Below are 17,699 nucleotides of genomic sequence, written 5' to 3' on the forward strand. Positions count from 1 at the left end.
TTTTTAAAATAAAATTAATTTTAATTTTATTTAGATTTTCTAATGAAATCCATGGTAATATATTTAACCAGAATATATCTTTAAACACATTAACTGAAGTTACGCTCGATGAATATAATATTCTACCTGTTAAAGATGTGTGTAAAAAGTATGTTGTACACTTTTATGAACTATTATATTTTAAAGATTATTATTTTAGTAAACAATTTTGTTTGATTAGGTTATTTGAAAGCCATGACACTGATGACACTTTAACTAACCAAGGAATTTCTTGTAAAAGGTAAGTTTGTCAATGTCTGCTATAAAATTATCTTTTTACTTAATAATCAGTATAATATGCTGCTATATTGCACAAATTAGATACTTATTAGTAAATATATAGGTATCATGCACAAATGATGGTACATATTCAATCCTACTAGTACCTAATTTCTAAATACTAAATAGTATATTTCTAGGTAGGTTTTTGATCAATGACAAATAATTTATGTACATCCATAATTTCAATATTTTTCATTTTTTCACAGACTTGTTGAGTACTTGAGCACTTCATCTAGTGAAGAATCTAATGCAGAAAAATCACCAGTGAAATATGTAAAAAAAGCATCAAAAAAAAGAAAAACATTTGAAAATGATTGGAAAAAAAACGTTTGTAAAACTTTAACAAAAAAAGGACTTGAACACATAAATGGTAAAAGAGTATTGATAAATGCAAAAACACCTAAGTTATTAAATCTTTGCAATAATTGTTCTTTTAAATGCCTGGAAAATTTCTCTAAAGAAAGCATATGTTTGCTAAACTCGAAATACTATAACTTAGATTCTAAGGATAAATTATCTTTTTTGTTAAATTTTACTGAGCGTTGTGAAGTGGAATCTAAAAGTAAAAAAAGATTTTACAGTTTCAGATACTATTTTAGTGTTCAAAACGTTAGTAAGATAAGGGTATGTCAACTATTCTTTTTATCAACTTTATGTATCAGCAAAAAAAAAGTATATAATTGTCATCAATTTAAAAATCCAATTTCTCTAACACCACCTGATGAAAAGCGTGGTACAAAAACTTTAAATAGAATCCCAATAAGTGTTAGAGAAAAAGCATCTCAACATATCTCTTCATTTCCAACTATAGCTTCACACTATTGTCGTTCTGACACTAAAAGATTGTACCTAGAATCAGATTTAAATGTTTCTAAAATGTACAAAATGTATGTGAACTTGTGTTTATTAGAATCTACCCAAGCAGTAGGTATACATGTGTATAGGGACAATTTCAATAATGATTTCAATTTAAGTTTTTATACCCCCAAAAAAGACCTGTGTGATTTGTGTGAAGAATACAAAGTTTTGCAAAAAGTAGGGTCCGAAATATGTGAATCTAAAACTGAAAAATATGAAGAACATTGTCTTAAAAAGTCAATAATGCGAATTGAGAGGGATTCTGATTCTAACATTGATGACCCTAAAATCGGTGTATTATGCTTTGACCTTGAAAATGTTTTTGCACTTCCTAAATGCAATGTTGGATCAGCATTTTACAAACGAAAGTTAACTGCTTATAATATGACTGGTAATTTAACAGTAAATTCTAAAAAAACTGTTTACTGTGCGATTTGGAATGAGGCGTTGGTTGGTAGGTCAGGAAATGATATTGCTAGTGCAATTGAATCAATACTGAATAAGGTAATATCAGGAAACCCTACGATTCAACATATTATTACATGGTCAGATAGTTGTGTTCCTCAAAACAGAAACTCAATTTTATCTACAGCTATTATTGGTTGGATGTTAAGAAATCCTTCAATACATACTCTAAAAATGAAATACTCAGTTCCTGGCCATTCATGTATACAAGTTGTAGACAACATACACTCACAAATTGAAAATTCTATTAAAAACATTGATGTATGGTCTCCATTATCTTTAGTAAAATTATTGTTGAATGTCAATAAAAAAAATCCTTTTAATATTCTACAACTTAATAACCAAAATGATTTTAAAAATTTCCATACGATTTCAAAAGATTTATTGTTCTCTAAAGTTCCATTTTTAAAGGTTGTTGAACTATTGTTTGAAAAAAGTAATCCATTTATTGTAAAATTTAAAACTTTATCTCATGGATTTTCTGATTACGAATCTGTTAACATATTTCCCATGGTTAATTCAAATAAAATTACTTTGGAAAGTATTAAAAATCCACCAATTGTAAGAGCATTAAAAAATAATAAGTTAGGATTAGCTAAAATTAGTGATGTACAATCATTATATAAGTTTATACCTATTAGCGATAAAGAATTTTATGAGGCTGTTTTTGCAAAGTATTAGTTGTTTCACTTTTTTGGGAAATCTTGTGCTATAAAGCTTTAAATTTTGTATCTCCTGTTTTTTAAAAAAAAGATGTTAAAATTATGTAATTGTGTACACCAACATATTATTTTGTATAATTATTAAGTTTTTTAAAATAAAAGCAATACCTAAAGTTAATACATTTTGTTGATAATTATACTATTAATATAAGGTGTTCTAAATATCATTTTAAACTAATTATTGTTATAAGTACTTACCTAGTTTCTTTTTACTTGGAAGAAAATAAAGGTTTTTCAGAATTTATGAGTTCAGCAGTTTGATTTAAAACTACCTATTACCATTGAGTATAGATAGTATACTATCTATACTCAATGCTATTACTTACCTTTGTAATATTGGTAAAACATTTACATCTGTCAAAGAAAAAAATTAATATTTTTTTTAGATGGGTTTATTTTTTGATTCTATGTACATTTACAGTGTTGTACCTGACTTTTAAAAAAATATTATTATTTATGATTATTAAATTTTTTTAAATATATGTATGAAATATCAACTGTCAATTCATACCAGTATAAAAAGTATACTATATTGTTTTTCAAACCATTTTCAATTAAATTAAAAATGGTTTGCCACAATATAAAAATATTATGTATCTAAAACTTGAATGCAGTTGTTGATAGCCCAAATAAAATATGTTATAGTATGTTCCTTCCTTACATATTTTTCAGCCTCAAGTACTTTAGTACTTTAAAAAAAAATATATACTACATACTCATATTATTTTGTTATATTCAAACAGACAATTTTATACTTTTTAAATAGTTTTTTTGTATGGTGGATATCTGGACTACCTACAGAAAATCCATGTGTAAATATTTTAGGGTTCTTAACATTTTTGGTTTACTTAACCGGTACAAATAATAATTTGACTTAATATCTAAATTATGTTAAAACCATTTGCAGGCATAGCCAATGAATATTGCATCATAATTATAAATTAACATATTTAAAGTCAATGTTTTCTGTAAAAGATTAATGATTTATTGAAAATAAACAAAAGATATCAAAAGTCCATTTAATTGAGTTATTTTGTAACCGTTTAAAAAAAAATCTAAGTGTTGGCAGCGATCACCACCTCAAATCAACCACTGGTATTCTAGCTACAAGAAAAAAATTCTTTACTTGGCTTATAAGTTTACAATTTGTAAATTATAAATGGCGTTACCAAGAACAAATTTTGGGAAAGGGTATGGAAACGGGGTTATGACAATCAGAATTTTATAAGTAAGTTATAACTTATAACCTTAATGTTTAATTAATTGAATAAATAATTATTTATAAGTTTACATAATCTGAGACAATTTTTTTTTTTTGGGGAGGGGTTACTTTTAACTTCTTCTACAGGTACGGTCATGTACATATGTTAGGTTAGGTATCTATTCTACTCAAGTGAAAAGCAAATGCCATGTCATTATTTATTATTTTGAGGTTGGTAACATCATAGTAAAAACATACATTTAATTCAAAACCAAAAAGTTCTAACTAAGTGAAAAAAAAAATATTAACAACCAAAAGGTTCTATATGAAGAACTTTTTGGTTCTTAACGGACATTTTTTACATTTTTGTTTTTCTTACGTTACATTTTGATTTTAAGAAAACTAAATTGCTAGTGTTAACTCAGAACAACTTTGTGAATTTTTAGATGTGCTAATCATTAAAAATCATTCATTACGAAAAAAGATAATGCAGTTTTAAGTTGAAAATAGTTTAAAATGGCTCTCCTGAACAATTTGATATTTTGAGATAGCACCTTTTGGTTCTGAGCCCACGGACTGTGTATCATATTTGATTTTGGTAAGTTAAGTGAAATTTATAGGGCAGTCAACTTGTTTTTTAATACATTTTTATAATATTGTTTTATTATATTTATCGACCTTTTTTCGGTTTAATTACCTATGTATTAGTTGAACTTCCTAGCTTAAGTAAATGATTTGTTGTGTTATTAACTTATTTACTTATTCATATTGTTGTAGGTACAAGGTACTAACTATGTTAAGTCTATTTGTGCCCTTGCCCCATTATAAAGGGCAAAGCTTAGGTAAGGGTGATTTGGAGACTTCATCCTCCTCACTGACAAGATCTCCCATCAAAAAAAAAATAAATAAATACAGGCATTACTGGTTTAGGACCACATTTTGAAACAGATCTGAAAGATGATATTGTTAGTATGTATAGCTTACTTATTGACAAATCGACTGATAGTGGTTATGAAATATCTGGGTATAGTCTTAATTTATTTTAGTAAAAGTCAAAAAACTTATAACTACTTATCTTTCTCTCAAAAAACCCGTTGAGTGTGATGCTAGATAAATTTTTGCAGCTATAAAAATATATGATCTAGATATGTAAAATATGGTAAGTCTTTTATCCGATAACGCTAATGTTATAGTGGGTTTAAACAGTGGAGTGTAGGTATTAATATTTTGTTTTAAATAGTAAATTAAATATTGTTAAACAAATAAAGTGGTCACTATAATGACCAGTTTATCCGTACTTCAAATAATTTTCATTTTGATTATATCTGTTTAATAATTATAATTGCATATGCACATAAATTAATTATTTGGTGTAATTATTTTATCATAAGAACTAAAAATACTTATATAAATAAAATTACTTCTTAACCATGTTAACAGGGCCGGCCCTAGGGTAGGTCAACTGGGACATTTGCCCTGGGCAACACGCGAATTTTAGAGCCCCGCGCTTACGTCATGAAAACTAGATGGTAATTGGTAGCTAATATGTAGTTATGTTGAAAAAAAATAATTCATAGAGTTTAAGTTATAATATTATGTTTTGGAGAGAAATAGTATTTATTGAATTTTGTACAAATGCATATTGCATAATAATAATATTTATAATGTTAAGAACCCCTGGTAATATTAGTTAGTATATAATATAGTTAGCATATAATAATATTGTACAGCGGCGACTGTCTGGAAGGATTGCTGTGACAGCAATTCCAGGCAAGCGCTGGCTATAGACACGGCTCGTATAGCAAGCCGTGGCAGTTGGATTTTATAGTAGTAAGACAGAACATTGTGATTCTCTCCAGAACATTTTTATTGTCAGACCATTTATTAACATAATATATTAATTCATTAAATTTATTGTAAGTTTTCTTTTCAAATTTAAATATAGAAAGTGATAATTAGTTCGGAAGTGTTTGTTATTTATTTGTGCGCGGACATCTCAGGATTGCCCGTAACAATAAATAGCGTTATGGACGTATCATTTATGGTATTAATAATAGTTCTAATAATACCAGCTATTCGACGATTGATATTAAAAGTATCTTATCGCATCAGAGCGCTGACGCCCGAAATAATACGCACTTAATCAATTAGTGGATTATTTCGTTTTATTTTTATTTGTTGTACATATATTTTGAAGACAATACGACCCGGTGTGGATGATATTATAATTTCACTTTTAAATTGTATTCAGAGTTCATACATCAAAGGACAAACACGAAGGAAAAGAAGCTTACGATTTGTATATTTTATATAAAGGTATGAATAACATTTTTAATAATAGATAGTTGTTAAGTATTCGATTTTTAAGTGTTATTACTTTATTAGTCAACTTTCGTTCAATAAATTGATTTTATTCTTTCTAAAATTCAGATCAAATCGCATACGTAGAAATGTAGCATGTACTATTGCACCGCGGCTGTATTGTTTGCATTGTTTGTAATTTTATTTAGGTACCTCCACATCCGTTCGGCGGTAATTTTGAATTATTTGTAATGTAGCCGTATATAATCTATATTATAAATTATAATATATTAAAGACAACAATTATTATTATTATTATTTTTTTTTTTTATTAAAGAAGAAGGCCTTGATGACGGAATCATTAGCCTGTATTACATAGGTACTAAACTTAAACTAAATTATAAACAATTATAAACAATTATTATTATTTTCTGATTAAACATTGTTATGGACATGGTTATCGTCCACACTTCAAAATATACAGTTGGAAAATAGTAGAACATAGGTATATAGAATAACGTGTAAACGTATTATAGAAGTAGTATTAGTAGTATTGTTGATTACCGTCTCAGGATGATGATATGCATTACGCACCGTTAAGAAGTATACTCATACTCGCGTAGCTGCCATACGGATTATAATATTATACTACTTTACTAATTGTATTCGTTATTAATTATTCAATTACATTTAATTAAATAATTATTGAACATTTAACTTAAGATAATGTCTTATGATAATATTTGTTTCACTCTCAGACACACTCGCAACATAGATAAACCACTTTCACCTAACATTATTTTTATAATTTTTTATTAATCTTAGAGTAAAATTACTTATAACAACAATTATAGAGGATAATATTTTTGAGGGTTTGACATTTAGATTTATATTTTATTATTACATAACTTTTTATTCGACTTACCAAAAAAAAAAAAATGTTAAAAATTGATTTGAAACAATATTTAAACAAATCTATATGTCATGCTCTCAAAAATATTATTCTCTATAAATTTAGTGTTAGGTTATTTAATATTTTGCTCTAAGATGACTCAAAAACATAAAAAAAAAACGATACTGCGTAAATGCATTTTGTCTATATTGCGCGTGGCCGCATGAGACAGAGAAAAAACAAACAGTACGCTGGCATCCTCTTAATATTAATAGGTAATAATTAATTCATACGATTATAATTGATAGGCTTACTAACCATGACTAGTCGAGAACATGTTAAGTTCAGAAAATATTAGTCAGGAAACGTAAAACGAGAAAAAAAACGGAAGGCTGAGGAGTTTATGCAGAAACATAGGGGTACCATGAACAAATTTTTAACCATATCTAAAAATGAAGATATTGAAATCACTGAAAACCCAAAACAATCCAGTTCTTCATATTTAGATAATACTCCAAATATTATATTAAACGATGACATTGAAATTACTGAAAACCCAAAACAATTAAGTTCTTCATATTTAGATAATACTCCAAATATTATATTAAACGATGACATTGAAATTACTGAAAACCCAAAACAATTAAGTTCATCATATTTAGATAACACTCCAAGTATTATATTAAATGATGATATAGAAATTAATGAAAATCCAAAACAATCAAGTTATTTATATTTAGAAAACACTCCAAATATTTTCAATATTGATGAAAATTCAACTGAAAACTATATTTTAAAAAGTAACAATAAGTTTATAGGAAAAAATGTTATTGGTAATGATGATTGCTTAAAAAATCAATCACATATATGGAGTGACCCTGGAAACTGGCCTAGCCATATAGACAGTCAAATAAGATATGATATAATTAAGTTAGGACCAATACGCTTAGTGGATTATGAATTTCCAAATACTCTTCAAAATGATGGCAATAAACGAAAATTTACCAAAAACTTGTATACAAGAAATTTAATAAATGGTGAAAAAACTGATAGAGTTTGGTTTGTTTATTCGATTACGAAAAACTGCGTGTTTTGTTATAGTTGTAAGCTTTTCTCTTCTGAAAACCCCCACTTAAACCATCTAAGTACTATCGGAACAAACGACTGGAAACACTTGCCTGAGAAACTTATAACTCATGAGCGTTCTGTTCAGCATTTTAAATCTATTGAAGCCTGGACAGAATTAAAAAAAAGAATTTTGAAAGAAAAATGTATTAATCAACAACATTTATCTATTATTGAGAAGGAGATAATTCATTAGACAAATGTACTGAACAGAATTTTATCAGTCATTCATTATTTAGCTGCTCATAATGATGCATTTCGAGGTTCATCAGAATAGATGTACTTTATACTAAAAGTAATGGGAAATTTCTTGGCTTAATAGAAATGCTGGACAGCAGAAGATCCAATTCTGCTTTTATTAGATGGCCATATGATACAGTTCATTGATTTGACAAGGAAAAAATCATACCACTGTTGTGTGCTTATCCCCACATTGTTGCCACAAATTGCAGCCTTGGACGTTTATTTTATGGGATCTCTAAATACCTACTATGTTCAGGAAATTAAGAAGTTCTTACAAAAATAACCCAGGAAGAGTTGTATCTCAACTTCAAGTGAGTAAACTTTTCGGTGAAGCTTACATTAAAGCTGCAACACATATGACTGCCATAAATGGTTTCAGAAAATGTGGAATATTTCCATTAGATCCAAATATATTTGATGATTCAGATTTTATTGCAACTCAAACTACTGAAATTGCTGTAATAGATCCACCAATGTCTGATATTTCAATAAGTGAGACTAAAACAAGAAAAAATCAAGAAGGAACCCAACCTAGTACATCGTTTACTGTTGAACATTGATCCAGTACATATCATTCCTATAACTAAAACAACTATTAAATCACGGCCAACTAACAGGAAAAAAGGCACAGCTGCCATTTTAACATCTAGTTCATATAAAACAGAACTAGAAGCTTCTAAACCTGTAACACCGCCTAAAAAACGTTTACTTAGTAAAAAAAAACAAACTTGCAAACGACAAAAAAAGCGAAAAAGTCTAAAAACACTTCGGATACTAATGGTGAAGATAGTGATGTTGAATTTCCATATTGTGATGGACTTCTCTATCAAAATCTAAAGAAGGCTGGGTGAGATGTTTAAACTGCATGAAGTGGTGTCATGACTGTTGTGCTTGACTGGATGTGAAGGCAACAGTTTCATTTGTGATTTTTGTAAGACATTATCAAAAGCTTATTAAGTTAATATGTTTGGTTTATAAAATACTTTTTGTTACCTATCAAAAGAGTACCAAGTCTGATTAATACATTTGTACCTAAGTTAATTTTAAAAATATTATCCAATAAGAAACTTAAAGTTGTTGTTTATAAAATATTGTTAATGCTAATTACCAAGCAGGTGCCAAGTCTGATTAATTTTAAAAATATAACTTTGATTTTCTGAATTTAATATTATTCAATAATTTGTTTACAAAAGCTTATTAAGTTAATATGTTGTTTTTATAAAATTGCTCTGTTACCCACCAAAGAAATACCAAGTTTGATTAATTTGTTAATTAATTATAAAAATATTAATAAGAGACCCAAAGCTTGAAATGAAGTTACTTATTCATCAGAGAAAAGTTTTAGTAAAAATATATATTATAATATATATATATGATAATATTATGAAATAATGAATAATAATAGACATTTTAAACCTTCGGTCAAAGTGGACATTGACTGACCACTTTGAACACCTAGGTGGTCAAAGTGAACTATTGTGTACTTTTAAAAAAATTAAAATTACTTTTTATTTATTTGTTTAGAATCGTTTCTGATTACAAATTATGATTCCTGACAATTTTAACTAGACAATCTTGAAAGGTTCATAAAAAAAATTAATTCCTTAGGTGTGACACTGTGTTGAACCTTAGGGTGACCGCTTTGGACACCTTTCCCCTATGTTGATTATAGAGGTGATTGGACCAAGAGAGTCACTTAATATGAGTTCTTTGTCCTGGTTAGTGGAGAGTGAGATGGTCATAGATTCAAGTATTGCAAATGTTTCTGCAGTGTATATACTGGAGAAAGGGGTGATTTTATAGATTGTTGTCTTCAAAGTGAGTGATGGCGAAGCCGATATCATTTGCTGTTTTTGAAGCATCTGTGTAGTATTGAATGTAATTTTTGAATTCGTTGTTTAATATTTCGTTGAAAGTATTGATGATCAGACTATGGGGTGTATCTTTTTTGTTAAATATGGTAAGTTCTGTGTTGGCTTCTATCTGAGATGGTTTCTATGGGTTTTGTGTTGTAGACCCTGAAAGATATTTCTCCGAGGATGTCATGCAGTTTTATATAGAAGGGTTTCAGTTGATGATCGTGGTATAGTCTTGAAATTATCACTGTAATGAGTGTTTGGGGCGTGGACATCTTTTTGGCTGCATATTTTAAAATAAGGTATTTTTGTCTGGTGTCCAGGGGTAAGCAGTGGGCTTCACATAACTAACTGTCAATTGGGCTTGATCTGAAAACTCCTGTGGCCATTCTGATTCAAGCGTTTTGTACAGTGTTGAGCGTTTTTAAGGTATTTTAGTTGTATATAAAAATAGGCTGTAAATGGTTGATCCGTAGTCCAATTTTGATTGTATCAGGGAGTTATGAAGGATTATGAGAGTTTTGCGGTCGGCTCCCCATTGGAGGTGACTAACGGCTTTGATTATGTTGAGTTTTTTGGATGAGGCTGCTTTCAATTTTATAATGTGTTCTTTCCAATTGAGTTTGTGGTCAAATGTTAAGCCTAGCAGGTGAAAGATTTTTGTGTTGGGGAGAGTAATACCTTGTTTTTTTTTATCTCTGGGGCTTCGATTTTATTTTGTCTGTTAAATAAAATCGATTGGCATTTTGTGGGAGAGAACTTGAATTCTGTCTCTATGGAAAATCAGTTGATTTTATCAATTACTCTTTGCATGATTGAGCTGGTAGTTTTGATGTTAGATCCAGACTACAGTCATCGGCAGATAATATAGTTTTGACGGGTGACTTAATGTATTTCCTAATATCATTGATGGCTATTAAAAACTGTGTCACGCTTAATGAGGACCCCTGCGGAAATCCATATTCCACTTCAAATATCAATGAAAGGGAATGTTTCACTTTAACTTTAAAGGTCAAGAAGTTGTTTATACATTCGAGGATGTTGTCTTTGTCATTAAATTTTTGGAGTGTGGAGAGCACAATATGCTTCCGAATTATGGCACAGGCTTTCGCGAAATCTAGAGATTTTTTCGAAAGCCGAATTATGTCACAGGCTTTCGCGAAATCTAGAGATTTTTTCGAAAGCCGAATTGGTGTGGTAAAAAGAGATTGTGTGTTTCTAAATGCGATGTAAGTCTGATGTTGATTATGCTCTCGAAGGTTTTGCTCATTATGTTTATAAGCGATATTGGCCTGCAGTTGTTGACTTCAAAAGGGCATTTACCTGGTTTAGAGATAGGAATTATGAATGATGTTTTCCATTATGTGGGAAAAATATTATTTCTCCAGATAAAGTTGAAGATTTTGAGTAAACTGTTTAGTGATGATTGAGATACATTTAGGGGAAAAGAAAATGGTATTTCGTCAGGACCGGTGTTTTTGTTTCTCAGTGAGGTATTAAGTTCATTGATCGAAAAGGGTGAATTTACTGGGTAATCTGAGTTTTCTTCATCGAATTTGATTGTTGTTTTTAAAGTGACAAAGTTTTGACTGTAGTTTTCATTGCCATTGTTCAATTGGAAAAAGGATCTAAAAGCGTCAGCAATTTATTTTTTGTTTGTTATAGTTTTGTTGTTGGAATTAATTGTTTTTGTTATTGCTTTTTATGCTGTTGATCTTGGACCACATTAGGCTAGAGGATGTTTTGTGATTGATGCTGGAAGCAAAACTTTTCCACTATAAGGTTTTACTAATATTCATTGTTTGGCGTGAAATCGCTCTGCATTTTTTGAGTTCTATATGGTCTGATTGAAGTTTTGTTTTCCTAAAGCGATTTAATGCTTTGTTTGTAGTTTTTGATTGCTGTTTAACAAGTTTCATTCTACCTGGGGACGTTTTTTTTGAAAAGAAGGTTGACTTTTACTAATTGTGGATTCAGCGGCTTCGGTAATAATGCTTGAGAATGTTTTAACAATATTATCTATATCGGTTGGGAGATTTGGTTGGAGTAGGGTTTCGAATTGTTTGGTTGTTAATAGGTAATCGACAGTGTTAGAGAAAGCGGACCAGTTTGGGATTCGTAGGAGCCATTTGGGAGTTGATTTTTCTGTTGGTTGGGATTTGAATAGTTTTTGGGTGATCGGCCAGTGATCATTGCTACTGTATGAAGCTTGAACTGACCAGTCTATTGATCCTCCTAATGATGTTTATGCAATTGATAAATTAGTGGCGGAGAAGTTATTGTGGGTTGCATTATGTCTTGTGTAATTACCATCGTTGAGGACTATTGAGTCGTTCTCTAAAAGTTTTTTGATAGTTCTTCCACAGTCAGTGTCAGTGCAGTTGGATCCCCATAGAATTTTTCTACTATGAAAGTCTCCGAGTAGTATGAAAAGACGATGTAGTTGTTTTATGAGGTTTTCGTGATCTGTAAGAGTGAGATCTGCGCTATCCGGTTCGTATCAGTTACATATACATATTTTTTTACCGTTTTTAGATGTTATTTTAATTGCAATAGCTTCTAGTGAGGTATTTAGAGGGAAATTTTTCGGGTTCGACGCTTATGAAGCAAAAATACAGACCCCACCACTGGCTCTGCCGTGATTTTTGCGGTTTTTAAAGTAGCCTTTGTAGTTTTTGAGAGAGGGGATGGTTTTATTGTATTTTAGGTTGGTTTCTTGTAAACACAGGACTGAGGGTTGGAAGTCGGTGATTAGTCGGTAGACATCTGGTAGTTTTTTGAAATAACTATTGATATTCCATTAAACTACTGTTTATAATTATGCTTGATTGTGAGGGGAGGCATGGTTGAAGTATATAATATTGTTGTTTATTGTCATGTTTTTTTTTTTTTTTTGTGAGTTGTGTGGAAGTGTGGTGAATTATTATTTAGTTTGTTTATGCTTCTGATTCGTTAGAATCATAGAAATCTACATTTAAGATTTTTGTAAAACGGGTCAATCTGTTTTTGATGCTATTGTTTTGGAGAGTTGGTTTGATTTTCGTAATGATATCTAACAATTCTTCTTTTGAAATTTTGTATTCGTTGTAAATAGTTGGAGGTTCAAACGGTCCTTGATGATTTTCAAATATATGTTTAAAGAGGTGTAGTCAATTTTACAATAATTTTCTGAGGAAAAATAGTTCTGCAGGTTTAAGATATGTGTCGATGTTTTCGAGAAATTTTGTTATAGACGTCGATTTGGTTTTCGCACTCTTTTTTTCAGTTTTTTCATTTTGAGGGGGGGGGGGGGCTCCTGGTTCAGTATAGGATATTTGACACCTCGTATACTCTAATGAATGGTTCAGGACAAACATCAAACTGAGACGTAGTATAATATTGTTCTATTGTTCCATCTTTGTTACCTAGCTCATAGAATTCTCCATATTTTATTGATACTACTGAAAATAGAATAATTCTTGAATCTCCTCTACCTCCATCCACATCTGGTATGGTGACTCGAACAGTATCACCGATGCCGTAGCGCTTTTATGCTAAGGTCTCTTTGGGACTTGACCATGCTCTGAAAAGTTAGACAAATATTAGAAATATAATATCCTATAATGAGAATTGACAAATAGCGTTGTGGCGTTATGGAGCCAATTAGTGCACGGCCTAACGTATATTTATGTATTAAAGACAATATAGAGTGGTTTTTAATTTAATATTTAATAATTTTTGGGCACATCAAAGAAATATAGTATTTTTGTGTATAATACTATAAAATTATAAGTAATCATTTTATAATAACATAATTAATTTAAATAATCATAATTATGGTTAAGATTAGTTTTTAAAAAAAATTACCTCTTTTCACACAAATTACAAATATGTTATATATTAGCGCCTTCGATTAATTCTGCTTGATAATTACTTCCACAAGACACACATTTTAGGTATTTCTTCATCCTACAAAAAAATAAATTGGTAATTTTATATTGTATTATAACCTTTTTATTATATTTACTATTTACCTGATTAGCATCGACAGAATTTCCTTCTTCACTGTTTACCTTAATATATTGCAATACGTTTTATAAATCTTTTTCTGATGATATACTATATTTGGTAGATGAATAGATGTGGACAATCCAATTTTCATATCACTACCAGACATTATTTGATATGGCAATCTTTTTATCCCACTGTGAAACGTTCTGTTCTTCATTTATTGTATAAACCTCAAACACTCGGACCAAGATTTTGAATTATTTGTTTACATATAAGTAGTTAAAATATTTTGGATATCTTGGTTTGCCCTTGCAACATTACCTTGTGATTGGCTGTGTCGGGGCTTGCCGTGTAAAATTTTCAAATTATTCCACATGCATTTTAAAGCATTAATTATTTGATTTACGAATTTTCTTCCATTATCAGATTGAAGTATCATTGGAGCACCAAAAATACAAAATATGTCTATAATATGTTTCGCAACTTCTTCAGCTCATTTGGTTTTTAAAGCTCTTATTTGTACAAACTTTGTAACATGGTCTTTATAGACAATAATAAAACGATATTCCACGTCTCGTCTGCTTGTGACTGAATGACAATAAGGTCAACTTGAGCTCTACTATTCATTTCAGAGAATATTATTGGTCTTGTAACACGTTTTACTCCGAACACAATTAAATTTCAACTGACGTAATACTCTATAGCCCGTATAGGTTAGGTAGTGCTTTTAATATAAAATAGTTAGAATTTAATATTGGGAAATAAACATAAAAAGTTTACAATAAATGATTGCCAGTTAAGTGGGTAGTGAGAGATGTGTTATAGTGTACCTATTGTTACTATTATTTATTATTATCATAGCTAGTTAAAATGACATCTTAACTTTGTACGATTTTCATAACATAAAAACAGCACCATAAGTTATTTCATATCTTACATAGAGTGATTTTATATTTTGAGTGTTTACTTTATCCAACTACTAAGGATAATGTGCGCTTTAGCCGTAACATATATAATATATATTATAAACTATATTGTAAACTCGCAAGAGTTTAATAAAAGCTAAAAGAAAAAATGTAAATTAAAAATAAAACATTTATTGTGTAAATAATAAAAGATTGACGAAGTTAGAATTAAAAATCTAGTTTTCATTACAACCTATTAGTAACATAATGACGTGTTCTATGTAACACCACCACACTCGTAGGCACTGCTAGTCACTAAGATGAGTCCTGGAAAAATTATTTTCAAGCATCACCTTATAATATGTTTATTTACATAAAAATTAAAAACCATTGTTAACATTTTGACAAATTTCACATTGATTAGGATCACATCCATCAATGCTTCCTTGACATTTTGATTCATTATAATAACCTTGCCTATTTTTAACACAATTTTTGAAAATATGTCCAATTACTAAGACAATTAGTAAACCGGTAAAACCCATAAATCCATAAATCACAGTTTTGGAAATTAAACAATAGTCTTTATTTTCTAAAGTAAAAAGACTTTTATCTGAGGGATGTAATTCATCCCAGTGTATTGTCTTTAAAATCGATTTTTTGTGTTGATTCTGTAAATAAAATACAAATATATTGTTATATTATCATATTTTTGAACTACATAAAATATCATTAATTATTATTCAACATACCTATTATATATCATAATCTATAAGTTTTTATTTGGTTGGAAACTTATTTCTTATTTCATTTCTAGGAACTACATATATCGTTGAAACGTACTTAACGTAACGAAATAGATTTCCATGGAAAACATTTTGTTTGAAATGTATACTATGGTAATGGTTTGGAACTTATAGCACTTATATAATTTTCAAAATGGTCGCTTAAATATTTCAATATAAACACTCAAAAAACTAATAAGCACTTAAAATATTACATTAACCATTAAAATCAAGGTAAAAAATATGAGCACAATTTTTTCTCTATACTATATAAGTTTAATTTTAGATTCTAAACAAAGAGATAAATGTATTGATTTAAAATTTTATAATGATGAATGATTATTTTGTTTTTTTCTGTCTGTCATCAACATTTGAAATAGTAAAAATGTTCCGATTTTCGACATCAGCATCTTTTTTGAAAGAAAAAAAATGAATCTAATTGGCACTTATGGGAGGTCAAAATTTTTTTTCAAAGCAGATTTTGGAAGCGCCTTGAATGACAAAAAAAGTGAAAAAACAATTAATTTTTATGTAAATGCCATTTTTGGAAAAATTAATTTTATCTTTTTTTTTGAAACTCAAAAACTGTAGACTCGTGAAATTTGCATCAAATATTTATTTTAGCATTCACCATGAATAGTAATATTTTTAAATATTTTTCTAATTTTGAGCTATTTAAAGCCTGGAGATAGTTTTCAAATTTTGTAAAATAGTTTATGCATTTAATATTTCTCATAAGTTTCTTTAATGGATGAACAAAATTATTAAAGATTTTAGATTATTATTATTAAATAAGTAGTTAATTGTTACTACTACCTACTAAATATAATAATAAATGTTTTTAATAAGTAAAAATATATATTTTCTTGTTTATGTATAAAAAAGACCCAGCACATTCTGCCCCGAGTCCACAACATAAATAAATCCAACCCTGGTTACGAAAGAATACACTTCCAATAAAATACATTTCTAAATAAATTCATGGTTCCGACATTACATTTTCAAACTGAATGCTTTCTGATGAAATATGTTTCTACTAAATGTGATTAAAAATAAATGTGGTTCCTAAAAATGTTTTTCAAGATTAAATGTTCCTACAAAATATTTTTTGTGAGTGAGTAGGCCATGTCTGGAGGTAAAATGGAATTTTACTGATAGGTAGTCCTGATAGGATAAATAAACGGAAAAAGATCTATTAATTGCCCTAGACAGCGCTGGATATACATGGTGCACAATAATCTAAATAAGTCATCAGAGGGGTCAACAGACAACAATAGTGGCATTGTGGATAGTTGGGTGAAGGAATACAGGAAAGGCAGAAAAAGAACTTCAAAGACCGCAAAAACTGATAAATAGAAGTCCCTATGTTTGTACCTTATACATTAAAAAAATACTTACCGATGTTTACGGAAATGTTTTACGAGGTTGTTCTTAGTAATATCAGAAAAGTTTATAGAATAGCTTGAACTGCTTTCGAAAAAATAACGAGTGCTATGTCTAATCCGACATGGGTGGATTGCCTATCTTGGTCGTAATAGTTCACAAAGAAAATTATACCGATGTCGATTTGCAAGTGAACATAGGTAAGGACACTTCAAAAAAGATACCCCGGATATAGCACTGAATTTTATATTCGTTAATTTTTCCATCGCAAACTCGGGTTATATAGCTAGTTATAATACCTAATATAATAAAATAAATGTGATTTATATTACATACTGATTGATCACCAGCGTATATATAAGGATACAATTTTGGATTCCTGAATACGTTCATTGATTCATCTACTGGTTTATCAACGAATTTATCCAACGAATGAGGGTTGGACATGACCAATTGTATATAAGTACAGAAAAATATAAGTATGCGATACATTTAAGAATATTACATTTGTAGAATTAAGCTTTGTTATAAACAATACTCTAAGCAACAGAAAATGTTTGGTTTTTTAATAATTTAATATGTTTTATGTTTGAAACAAATGATTAATATTAGTTAAAACCTAAAAGATATAAACAGTGGTCAATGTTGAACA

General features: G+C 29.2%; 1 protein-coding gene across 1 annotated transcript; it reads right to left on the minus strand.

The window, feature by feature from the left end:
* Nucleotides 1–15,259: 15,259 nt before the first annotated feature.
* LOC111042327 lies at nucleotides 15,260–17,539 on the minus strand. The gene is made up of 2 exons (XM_022326900.1): nucleotides 17,384–17,539; nucleotides 15,260–15,550 (listed from the first exon to the last, which is right to left on the minus strand). The coding sequence occupies exons 1-2, from the start codon at nucleotides 17,537–17,539 to the stop codon at nucleotides 15,260–15,262; spliced, it is 447 nt and encodes a 148-aa protein (XP_022182592.1).
* Between the last annotated feature and the right edge of the window lie 160 nt (nucleotides 17,540–17,699).

The sequence above is a fragment of the Myzus persicae genome, unplaced genomic scaffold (assembly GCF_001856785.1).
Source record: "Myzus persicae strain clone G006 unplaced genomic scaffold, MPER_G0061.0, whole genome shotgun sequence".
NCBI classification, from domain to species: Eukaryota; Metazoa; Arthropoda; class Insecta; order Hemiptera; family Aphididae; genus Myzus; species Myzus persicae.